The sequence below is a fragment of the Triturus cristatus genome, chromosome 7 (assembly GCF_964204655.1).
Source record: "Triturus cristatus chromosome 7, aTriCri1.1, whole genome shotgun sequence".
NCBI lineage: Eukaryota > Metazoa > Chordata > Amphibia > Caudata > Salamandridae > Triturus > Triturus cristatus.
In genome coordinates, this window is record NC_140590.1 from 160,821,033 (window position 1) to 160,834,075 (window position 13,043).

The 13,043-nt window shown below is 44.2% G+C and overlaps 1 protein-coding gene across 1 annotated transcript in view; it reads left to right on the forward strand.

Moving 5' to 3' along the window:
- Nucleotides 1-13,043, forward strand: part of LOC146809107 (zinc finger and BTB domain-containing protein 16-like) — a 435,238-nt gene that overhangs the window by 369,613 nt on the left and 52,582 nt on the right. The window contains exon 6 of the mRNA XM_085615909.1: nt 5,384-5,575. Within this exon, the coding sequence (XP_085472035.1) occupies nt 5,384-5,575 (192 nt within the window). The remainder of the gene's footprint in view (nt 1-5,383; nt 5,576-13,043) is intronic.

Below are 13,043 nucleotides of genomic sequence, written 5' to 3' on the forward strand. Positions count from 1 at the left end.
TGGGTGAGGGGGAAAAATGTATTAAACATCATTCTATATATAGGAAAATATCAAACTCAACCACCACCTGGATTCCACCCAATTCTTAATAAATAAAATGTATTGAATCAACCAAAGATACGAGTGACTAAAAGTCATGCTTTAAGCAGAGATGCAAACCCAGCAATATAGCAGAGTCAGATTAAAAAACAATTCCATATAAGAAAAACTGAAACTCAACTCAAGCCTGCATAAACCATGCTAAAACTCAAACACAGATATGGTATGTTACATTAAGGGTCATTTGTTTCATTCTGCTGTTGTGTATGGTTGCCCAGATTTCACATTGTGACATTCAGCCACTGGATGGGTATCTTTTGCCCTCTCACTGTTTACATCAAAGGATCATGTTTTTATTGTGTTTTCTTTTATTTGTGGCGCTTTAGTTTACAGCGTGAGTGACACCCAGAATCCACACAGAACTTCTGTTTATTTTGGGCTCAAGGGGACCTAGAGCTACTCCAGAGCCAGGCATCTGGCTCGAGCTTTCAGTGTGTAGTAATTGCATAGCTTTTAAATCCCTGGTGGCACAACACCCAGTGTAATGTGCTGCATGCCTAAACACTAATAGGCCCCAATTGGCGTGATTTATTGGCTATGCCAATGCTTGTTCTTGGTTGCTGCTATGGAATGAAGTGAGGTAAACGTGTTACTCCTCCATTTACTTGCGTCGCGACATCACCAGGAATAAACCATTGTTTGAGGGAGGAGTTGATGATTTGTAGCTAGGGAATTGAAGGACGTGTACAGTAGTAAAGTTGTTCGCTGCCGCAGCTCTCTTCGTTCACCGCGTCACTTACTAGATGTGCTAAAATTTAGAGCGCATAAATGTCAGCTAACTCCCTCTATTAAATTCTATAATCCAGACACGCAGTTCTTTATAAAGCGCTTAATACTGAAAAAACAGAACATTAGTATTTCCATCTGGTCACTCTCAAACTTTATTCTGTGGGCCTTGTAAATAATTGGACTTCATGATATGACCACTAGGTGACAGCATACAACCACAAAACACTAAAAATGTGTGAATTTCAAATCCAGACCGTATGAATTTAGCATTTGTGTCTGAAAAGAGCGTGCGTTTCCTTCCTGTAAGCTCCTGGTGATCTCCTCTGCTTTTAGTTATTGCTCCCCATGGGCATTGTAGAATTTGTCTTTTTTTTATTTATAGCATTTTATTGATGTTCAGACAAAAAAAAGCCATTCAACAAGTCAACAATAGTACATGCCCCCCATATAGTCTTAGAGTACATCTACCTTATCATGTTATAAGTACACGTGCAAGTATTATTAATACATGATATGGGAATTTTACCAGTTCTCTGCATCATCCACTATAGCCCTTCCAGGGCGGAAAGCAGATATGTCGTTAGAGGGCCCCTTTGTCTTTAGGCGTTGATGGCCTTGGTAGCTCTTCCGCATACAGTTCCAATTGAGACTTACAGTGCGTCATATCCAGCAGGCATTTCCTCTTGGTAGGTTTTGCACGTTCACCCCAATGGAGTGACACTCTCCTCTTTGCCAACAACACACATAGAAACAAAAAAAGGAGGAGAAATAAAGATATTTCTCTTTGTCACGCCTCACCTGGGGATGCGTAGCATTTTGATGCATTCCCAGTTCTACCAGTTATTTTTTTAATATAACCTAGGGTTTAACACATTAAACTCAATCTTCAATTCCCTAAGAGTTATTTTTAATCTTTAGCACTCTACTCACACACTACTCCCTCACCACCGTACTCGCACTTCACAAACAGCAGCTGAAAAGAACTCTGGCAAAGAGCCCTCTTGCGGGGCCCGTTGGGCATTGCGGCGCTGGCCCAACGAGGAGCTGCCCGATGATGAAGCATGACCCCCCTTGGGGTGTGTGAGGGCTCTTGCTCCTGAAGGATCAGCTCCCTCGGACTTGATCACTCAGGAGTTTACTGACCTACCTTCAATAGGAACGGCACATCTTCTTGTTTTTCAGTTCTTTTTAGGGGCGTGTGTGCTGGTCTTTTATTTAGCCCTCCGTCCCTCTTTGTGATTTTGTTATGTGTGGCATTCAGAAATGCTGGATTGTTATTGGTACATTTCTGCATAAGTCCCTCCTTTGTGTGTTTAGCTCTTTTTCAGTCGATTTCACTCAGAGAACATTTAGTTTGGCCATCACACAGTATAGTGTGTCATGGCCCATCCTCCCTCCCCCTGTATCGGCGGGCATTGCAGCCCCATACACAGCGTGGTCCCCTCCCACGTTGCTGTTCCCAGCGGCACTGGTCTTCCACGCTTTGTAAGTGCTCCTTTGGTTTGTTTTTTATTATTCATCGTTTATTTGTGCTCATGGGGAGCAGGGTTTCTTGTCGCTGAGATAGTTACTCCGCCTCTTTCTGAATACTGATGACATGGTGTGTGTACTAGTGGAAGTGGAGACACTTGAAGGACTTTCTCCCCTTCATGAATGATGATGATTAAGGGGTGGGCTGTACGAACACTATGCGGGCCACATGCGGCCACCATGGCTTCTCCGAAGCAGCTACACCCTGCTATGAGTTATGAACTTAGAAACACTCGCTCATGAGTGACTATAGTGGAGGGCGGTGTTCTGCTGGCCTCCGCGGGTCTCCACGGCGGCGCCAGAGCGGCTCCCTGGGAGGGAGCTGCCGGCGGCAGGGGGCGAACTAGGCTCTACTTGGAGTCAGACCCTGAGCCGCTGGCCATGGCTATTTGGACCGGGGAGCGGAGAACTCCCCCCGTTTGTACCATGCGTGTCCTCAAGCAGCCGTCCGGCGGGCTGGGCATCAGCATCAAAGGCAGACACGAGAACCGTCTGCCTATCCTGATTCCCAAAATCTGGTGGTGGAAAAGAACCACGCACTGCATGTGGGCGATGCCATCCTGTCCGTCAACGGCTGCGACCTCCTCGAGGCCACCCCCGACCGAGCCGTGCAGGCGCTCCAGCGGGCCGGGAAAGAAGTGACCCTGGAAGGTAAGCGAGGACGCCGCTGGATTGTGAGTATTCAAAAAAGTGGGAGATGGCCTGACACCTCAAAGTTGAGGGACATTAAAGGGGAAGGTTATGAGGGAGCTAGAATCAAACTGCACTTGAGGTAGAAATAAACCGGCACCCGTGAGCTGAGCGGAAACTCGCCGTGCTTGGAGAGGCTATGGGCTGGCAGTGTGTGGGCCATGGGATTGGAAGGGCAGCGAGCGGATGGCCAAAGCTGTTGCTTATTCACCTGACAGCTGCTCAGTGTGAGCGTGACCAGCACGAGTTTGAAGTCTGGAAGGGGTCTCTGCCCAGCCATGTCTTGTCATTGCCAATGTCCACATGGATTTAGCAACTATTTCATTTTTTTAAGCCGTAATTTGTGTTAACGTTTCTCTTTCCTAGGTGATCCTTTCTCGGTTGTTAAAACTCGCGTGCCTTTTTATCTCCAGACTTGGTTTCTTCTTTCTACCAGTGCTGCAGCTGTTCGACTCTTTTTCTGTGCTCGATGCCTCATTCTAGTTACTTAATATGTATTCAATATTGAGCGTCCTTACTCTGTCTTCAGAAATAACACCTGTTATTTAACTATTTGGGTCACTAATTTCAGAGTAGACAGGCCTTACCCACTTTAGGGTGGGACCTACGTTCTGTCTTATTTCTTGAAATTATTACTTACTCGCCATAGGACGTCCATAATCTTTGGTATAGTTATTATTCACACTCCCGCTGACGCCCCCACCCACCACCCGAATAAAGACAAATTCTAGCTATAATGACATCATGCCAAGGACATGTATGTTCAGTTTTGATGGAAGAGGGACACGGCTGGCAGTGAAGCTGTATAAACAAATGATTGCTAGTAATGTTATTGACTGTACCGTCGCAAGGCAAGACCAAATAACCACAGAGCCTCCAGGAGGAACAGCGTAACCGTAACTTCTTACGCGAAGCACTTGGAAATGTACATTATTAACCTACGCGTAACAACTCAGAGCTTTTGTAATTGGAGGATTGCCTGCGGGCACTGCATGGGACAGTGGAGAGGGGGATGTCATGCTGGGTGGCAAGATGTGGAAGGAGGAACCGCTGAAACAGAGATACCGATGACAGGGCCATTAGTTAAAGGCAGTGGCGTAACGATAATTGAGGGGGCAAGGTACGCGGAGGGGCCCCCACTGGACTCTATCAGGAGCTCCCCGGCCGAAGTGCAGTGCTGACGGGGCCCCTGGAGCTTGCCTCCCCCATGCACTGCGGGGGATGCGGGGCCTGGGCGTACGCCCCTGGTCAAAGGGCCTGTTACCGCTGTATTTTTGCGCCATTACGAGCTGGTTTGCACCTTTCCCGCCCCCTGCGTTGAACAGGCTCATTGACATGCCTCAGAATTCACCATCTGCTACAAATTAATGTAATGATTTACCTCAATAGTCCCTCATCATATTACTGAACATCCTCCCCAGTTGTGCACTGTGTGTCTGTGCCAGTGTGTTTCAAAATGTGACTTTCATACTTTTACCGAAGTTATCCCATCCATCCATGTACTGCTAGAACGGTGTGCTGTGAAAAGTCTCGAATCGTGATTTGTCAGTGTGGACTACATTAATTGGAATACACTGGCCTGTCTTGTTCCCCTTCTTCCATCCATACAGTGGATAATCTCATGTACAGCAGCAGAACTCCTTCAAGTGAGATTTCCAGGTCCAATGTTGGTCATTTGTGTTTGTAAAACGTCCTCAATTTGTGGCAAAACATCAAATGGCCAAATTTCCAGTTCCACTAAAGGAATAGATGCAATTAATAAAGGCAACATCAATAAAACTAAACATTGAACAAGTGTGTGTGTGTATACATGTGTGTGTGTATGCATGTGTGTGTGTGTGTATTTATATAGAAAGGTGTCTCTTCCTACGCATAAACAATCGTAACATGGCACAAGGTTGCCAGTGCTGGCACCTTTATTACCGCTAGGGAGAACACAGGGGTGTGCCATATTTTTGTAAATACGGTGCATTACTGCATTTTAAGAATGTCAGAGCGCGGAGTTACCTATTTTGGCGTAACACCACGTAACTTTCAAATGTACAGTAGGTCATACACGAAATGTATAAGCCTGCAGACGCTGTGGCGCAAGGGGACCCCACTCCTCAGGGGGCCAGGCTAACCTCGCTCAGTTGGGCCCTGCTCAGGCTGGGGACTTTTGCATATGTGAGGCAGCCAGCCTATGTGGAATAATAGGACCTCTTACCACAGCCTGCAGGTCACCAATGCATTAGACAGGAGGTCTTTGAGAATAGCACAGGTCATGGTGACTGGCTAGGGGTGAAGCTGCAGACAAGCCTACATTGATTCTCCCCTTCCTGCCCTGCTTCTACAGGTGAAGTCTCCTCCTCCTCCTCCTCCTGCAACACCAACCTGTGCCTGCTTTCGGGGAAAAGGTGCAGTTCGCAGAGAGCGTTGAGGGACCACGTCTTGGTGCACGACGGTGGCTGGAGCTGTTGGTGCAGTGAGTGCAAGCAAGCTTTCTCCAGCCAAACCACCTTGAGGAGACACCTGAGGAGCCACACAGGTGAGGTTACTTAACAGTGCACTGTGCTCACTGCAGTCACTTTACTCAGTGTGAATGTGGGTTTCCTACATGCACTGTGTGTGTACTGGAAACACCTGCAATCAACTTACTCATTGTGAATGTGGCACCCTCATTTAGTGAGTACTTGAAATACTGCAGTCACTTTATTCATTGTGAATGTGGCTACACTGCATGCAGTGCACCCACTGTATATGTACTGAAACACTGCAATCATTTTACTCATTGTGGAGGTGGCGCCCTCACTCATTGCGTACTGGAAATACTGCATTTACTTTTTTCATTGTGAATGTAACTTCACTGCATGCAGTGCACCCACTGTATATGTACTGTAACACTGTGTTACCGACTCTTAATGGCAGCAAACCATATCCTTAGGCAATCAAAAGGGCCAACTTTGTTTTGGTTGGTAGAATGTATTACTAGATTTTTCCTGGAGCAAGTCACCCAATCGCATGGCGGAGTGCTGCAAGAACATTTTTGTAAAGGCTAAAACAGACTCCCATAATATTACGGCCCGGTTTGCCAAATTTCATGATCTCAAATAAATTGTAGTCTAAAATAGAAAAATATGCTGTATTTTTGTAACAGGCTAAACACATTAACTGTCACAAAAATATTGTGTCACAAAGTGACATGCCAGTTTTGTATGCAGATTTTGTTACTCTGTCCGTGTGTAGATTAGATTTACTATTATCAGTAATATTTGCATATTTGGCCATCCAGCCTATTGCCAGTAGTGTTTTCATTTATTGACGTTTTGCACTTCCTTCTATGGTAAAGGGTGCCGCTTTTGTCAGGTGATATAAAGTAACACGCTTAGGGTGCCACATAACTGGGAGAAGCTCAATAATTGTATTTTAGCACCTGGAAAGTGCTCTATGTTGTAACTTTTTTTCCATGGAGTATGGAAAGTCCTAGCACCACTCCTGTTTGTGGTCAGTTCTTAACTACTTTGCATGCTATTAATAATAATTTTATGGTGCTAAAGATCAAGCATAATCTCAGGTACAAATCCCCAACATTATTCTGTCTAATGTTTTGGAAAAGATTAAAACGCTCTGGGGCCGATTCACAGCACTAACTAAAGACAAAAACCTAAACTTACTACTTTTGGTATTCACAGAAGTTAGGTTTTTGTCTTAAGTTTGTCTTAAGACAAACTTAAGACAGACTTAAAACAGACTTAAAACAGACTTAAGACAAATTTAAGACGGACTTAAAACAGACTTAAGACAGACTTAAGACAGACTTAAGACAAACTTAAGACAAAATCCTAACTTAAGTCTGTCTTAAGTCTGTCTTAAATGTCTTAAATTTGTTTTAAGTTTGTCTTAAGTCTGTCTTAAGTTTGTCTTAAGTCTGTCTTAAGTCTGTCTTAAGTTTGTCTTAAGTCTGTCTTAATTAAGTCTGTCTTAAGTTTGTCTTAAAACAAATTTAAAACAAAATCCTAACTTCTGTGAATACCAAAAGTAGTAAGTTTAGGATTTTGTCTTAAGTTAGTTCTGTGAATCGGGCCCTCTGTCCCTCAATTTATGCCTTTTGTACTTCTGTAGCTATCCTAGTGCTCCCTTTGTACGGAAAGGTTTAATTCAGAATCATTGGATGTGTTTTTTTTAAATATGGCCTAAGAGCTTTAAAGTCGTGTCTTTAGTTTGAATCTCTTTGTGTGCATGCACATTAAGAACTCTAATGTAATAAAATAATCCATTCAGAGAGCTCTTCTAATAACTCATAGGCTATTGCAGTGCTTTTTACCTGAAGCATCAACACGTGTTTTCCAATCAACACTCAATTTAGACCTGAAGATATATTATGTACTTATGTGTTTCTGATCTTTCACAGTTAACCCGTTCCCTCTAGAAAACAAGCGCGCGTCTCGCGCTGAAGGGGGAAAAAAAGGTGAGGAGAGGAGGAGGCATCAGTGGGAGGGGAGAGAGGACGGGGCCTCCGCCTGTTTCCCTTGCGTGAGCGAGCAGGACCATATGTTTGTAATCAACACATGGTGTGAAAGCTTGCTCCCGCAAGGGAATCGCCAGGCATGCACGCGTTGCATTCAAAGCAATGCAATACGTGCACGTTTTTAGCAGCAAAGCTGAAGCATTCGCTAAAGGTCTTTTCCTATGTATCGCATGCACGCTGCCTAGGCGAGACCTAAAAAGGTAGAATACCACAGCAGCAGAGCAAGTCTATGTGACAAAACAGGTGATGCAGCGTGAAGGGATAGGTGTGCACAGCTGCCAAGTAGCACATGTGACACTTTAGTCAACCCTGCTTTTGTATCGAAATGCACTGTGCAAACAGGGCTTTCTCAACAATATGTTTAGAAAACTAAACAGAAAACCTCTGTCAAGCCTGCCCTATCTTCAAGTGGCATTGCAAACACCGCCTGTTCGCCTTGGATTCCGGCTCTTCCACAGGAAGACACCCAAGCAGGAGAAACAGCAGGAAGAAAGTGAAACTACCGTTTTATTGAGCACAGCACACAGTGCATGCTCCTGTGCGGGGCCCTGTTTGGCCCCTGCCCGTCCCACTTCAGAGAGGCCCACCCCTTCAAATGAGAGGCACTCTTTGTGTACTGGGTTTTATTTTTAGTAATCACTGTCTCGGATAATAGGCCTCTGCTGGCCTTCCTCTCTAGATGCAACTTGATTAAGTTGCTTTTTTGTAATTATTGAAATCCTTCACAGCTGGAAACCCATCCTCATATCTCCCTGCCCCTTCTGCAGCAGGGCCTCCATTACACATAGTCTTCATTCTGTACTCATGGAAGATTTACAGATGTGTCCTACATGAAGCATAGTACGTTTGCGATTATTTTGTGGTGTGTTTTATTCAGTTTGCTTATAATGGAGTTGGTCCGTGTTGTGTTGAATCAGGTGTTACATGTAGCTCTAGCATGTGTAAGTAGCACTTCTTTGCCTGTTGACGTGGCCTGCTGTTAATGGTGGCATTACTGGACTGTTCTAGTGTTTGATTGTTGTGTTGTGGTAATACATTTTCAGTATGCCTCTACTAGAGGCTGATATCATTGTGTCCGGAAGTACATCACAACGTTTTGGGTGAAGTTTCCAAAGGGCGTGGTTCTGGGTGCAGATTTAGTGCTTTCTTCAGCCTTGAACTTGGTTGTGTTGTTTGGCTCGCTAGTATGAGTAGGTGTGGAGCATGTGGGAGTGCAGAGATGCACTTTTGTGGGTGAATGTGTGTTGCTTGTGGAAGATGAAGAAAGTGTGAGAGTTATTTTGCCTGTGTAACCTGTGTAATTGAGTAAGGTGAGGTGGATGCCTGGGTGCATTGTGTAAGAGTGTAGTTATGGTAAAATGTTTTGTGTTGGAGTTCAGTCAAAGGAGTTTTGATTTAAAGTGATGTATGGGTAAACTTTCCATTTTTGTTTGGTCTGTGCCTTGAATAGGTAGACTTAAGGATGATGGGGAAACCCTTAGTCGAATGATTCCAGTAGGTTCTGTGCCATGGCTGTCATATGACTGTGCACCTGTGTCTACATGTCCTACATGCATAAATGTTGTATGGTGTCTTTGTGAGTGCATAGACATGTGGTGGTAGGGCCTCATGGAGGTCACAAGATGTCCATGTCATGAACCATTGCGCAATGCTAATCACAACTGAGTTGTTGTCTTGTTTCTTTGTTTGACATGAGGTGGCGGAGCCTCATGTTTTGACCCACCACAGAGTTTCTGTGACTATGTGTTGTCTTTGTTTGTCTGCATTGGCATTAGAGAGTTTAACAGATTGCGTTTGGGTGAATGCGTAAGCTAGATATGTTGCAGACTGAATGATTGTGAATGACTGCCTCTGTACCTTATATGCAAGGAAATGGCTCTTCTTTGTTTTGTGTTTGTAAGAAAGGGAGGTGAGTAATACCCTGTGTGTCCCCAGGTGCAGCTGGTAGCCTTAGAAAGTGGTAGGTCGAGCAAAGTGCCACACCACTTCCCAAAAAACAGACAGCTAGGAGGAGAGCTTCAAACTTCAAACTGCCAGCCAAAGCTCACTTTCGAGCGTACAGTCAGCCACTGCTCTAGTTCTCTGCTGCTAATCGGCAACAAAGGACAAGCCCTCATTTCTCGTGGCTTGGGGGCAGGCTTGCGGCTGTGGCGTTCCACTGTGAAATCATTTCATTGCTATTTCAGATTATGCGCGGCTCGCAGTGGGCGGAGGGGCGACTCACCACCACCCTACAGAAGTAATCGCCGCTGTGTGCCCCCTTTTTAGGTCTCGCCTAGCGAACACAGCGCACGCGCTGCTTTCGCCTTGGCGAGACTATTGTTGTCGGTTTAGCTAGCGAAGGGAAACAAACCATGTGCGCGCACGGACAGGCGATGTGCACGTGCATGGCGTCTCCTCTTTCGGCGTTCAGGACAGGAGATGTGCACGCGTACGGCGTCTCTCAGGGGAAGCTGCTTTGTGATGGCGCACGCTCCTCGCAGGGATCTCGCTGCCTTGTCGCACGTGCACCACTTGTTTTTTTTCAGGTTGACTTCTAACCGATGTGCTTCCGAGTACATAACTGTGGAGTTTCTTAGACTCTGAAGGCCAGCCTTTGTATGGCTTAGTAGAACGTCGTCAGCGCACATAATGTTCGAAGCATTAAAACCTGTCACCTTAGAGGCGTGCAAGTTTACTTTAAGTGTTGTTGGTGTTCTGCTTGATATAAAGTAGAGGTACAGCGCAGGGACACAACCTTGTTTCAAACCATTGCTGGTGTGTATTTTCCTCAAGAGGGTTGTTCCAAACTCGAGCCTAATTCTTATCAATGTGTTGGTATATAAGAGTTGTGTAGTCTTTCGAAGCACAGGTGCTATTCCCCAAATCTGGAGTTTGCACCAGAGTATGTTGCACAGCATTGAAAGCGGACCGAAAGTCCACAAAGTATAATGTAAGTTCTGGCTTGCTGATTATTAGAGAAAGTATTAAAATGTTGGTGATAGATCCTGTGTCTTTGATTAAGCCAGTTTGATTTGGCTAAATTAATGAGTGTTTTTTCGGCCAATTCAGTAAGCTCCGTCAGCTGCACTGTTGCAAAATATTTTGCCTCATCATCCAACAAGACAATCAACCTGTATTTCAGTGACAAACACTTATTTCCTGCTTTATAGTTTGGGGTTATTATCGAGCCCCGCCAGCAGTCAGGGAATAACCTGATGGAAGAGAGCATGATTGTAGAGCTTTTCAGATGTTTTGCCCAGTATTGCAGGGGTTCATTGTAAATTGCCTGTGATAGGCCGTTGAGGCCAGGGGCCCGTCTCGGCACCCGGAAGTAATTGCTTTTGTTACAGCTCCATGAGAGATGAATTCCTGAACTTGATCAGGTTGTAATGTTGGGAGGATAATAAAAGTGGATCTGTATCCCCACTGTCTGGTTTTAGCAATGGCACCTTGATATCCCCGAACATTTCATGTAAGTAGACCGCCCACACTTCTTCTGATATGTTTGACGATTGTGGTGGTGGTAGTTTAAATTCCACAGTGTTATTCACGAGTATCCAGAACTCCTGTGCATTTTTTCTTCTCGTTGCTTCTTACAGTTTATGCCAGTGCAGGTCTGTCTCCTCCTTAACATACTCGCATGTTACTTTTTTGTATGAGCTTCTCAGCTTAGTTAGGGTGGTCATCTGAGCTGGTGTAGTTGGCTTGTTACGGAGTATCCTTAAAGCATGGTTTAGCTTCTTTTTTTGCAGCCGCCATCTCTAACGATGGTTTCTTGGGGCGGATGCTTTGTTGAAGATTTACTTTACGGCTGTATGCTTTTTTTAGGCAAAAGTGCTGTGGGGAACTGTGTCCGTTGCACTATTGGGTACATAGAGACTTTAATTATGAGTTCCCATAAGGATCTAGCGTGGACTTCAATGTGAGCAATTGAGCCTGCAGTCTATTTCAGCCTCCTATCATTTATGGTAGTGGCTGTGCTAATTTCTTGGAAGGATACGTTTAGGTGGATCCTTTGCAGTTGGTGATCACTTTCAAGGCAGGATCCTATCTTAAACAAGCATTTGCAATGCAATAGGTCTTGCATTTGTGAGAGTTTGAGCTTTGGCATTGAAAAATGACAATACCTTTTATTTATGTCTTTTGAAAATCTGCAAGCGGTGCGTAAACATGCATATTGTACTTATAGTCACTGCTTAGAAGCAGCAAGGCTGGCAGTAAAAGAGGCGAAGTTGCTGTCAGACTTTCTTCTCATAAGCAACAACTATAAGTACAAAGTGTGTGTGTACGTACCGCTTGCAGGTTTTCAAAACACATAAATAAAAGGCATTGTCATTTACGATACTAATAGCTCAAACTCTTGCACATGCAAGACCTATTGCATTGCAAATGCTTGTTTCTGTTATCTGAGCTGATACCTGGAATGCCGAGAGTGAATGATGTAACAGAATGTTGGTGTGTTCTGTGGAGTGGAGTAGAAGCTATAAGATAGAGACCGTTAGAGGGAGGATAGATCCCTGATAATACCTACCTGCTGTTGCTGTTACCTAAGGCCCTAAACTGTAATGAAGAACTTACCTCCTACCTGAGTGGTACCAAAATCTTGTATGAAGATCCAGGTCTCTAACTTCGACATCAAGTTCCATTTTCGGCCCATGGACATCAATATGAACCATTCACAGTGTGTGCTGAAGCAACAGAAATGCAATAGGAGGCATTCTTTTGCATAATCACATGCTAAGTCGACAAAGCCCAGTAGCTTATTATTGAGCAAACCATTTCCTTTCAGAAGTAAACTATAACATCTGTCTTCATGGAATGGTAATACTTGTTGGAAGAGTCAATGTATATAACCACTGTAAATATATACTATCAAAATCTGCCCCACCTACGTACAGTAGGTTGTGTAAATCAACAACTGGCTCTTTGAATATGTTTTTCTAATGTTTATATTTCCAAATCTAATACAATTCTGGAAATAAGAATTTCTGAGCAGTTGCACTGTAATGTAGTCAAGAGACAGCATTTCAACAACCACCTGTATTCTTTAAATCCCCATCCACAATAGCAAACTTGCAAACACCATGTCAGGCCCCTCTTCAACCTGAATTGGAAGCTGATATTCCAATGCATGCACCTAATCTCAGAACACGCTCAAGCTTTACCAAGATATCAACTACTGCTGATGCATAACCGTTGCATTGCAGTTACCACAGTGAATGCGAAACCGTACATTTTACAATGATGTCACAAGAGTCCTAGAGCAGGATATTTTGGACAAACAAACATTCCAGCCTAAATGTAATTATACTTTTGACGGCCTAACATGAATGCTGATGATATAAGTTATATACAAGCCTCTTCCACTTGTGCTATGATTAAGTACTCTACAAGAAAGACAAGTCACTCCCAACCTACAGCTATTCTATTTTGTCCAGTGACTTTTATCATAGACGTTTATCAAAGATCTTCCAAACTCACAAAGATTTACCACAATCACTGTAGA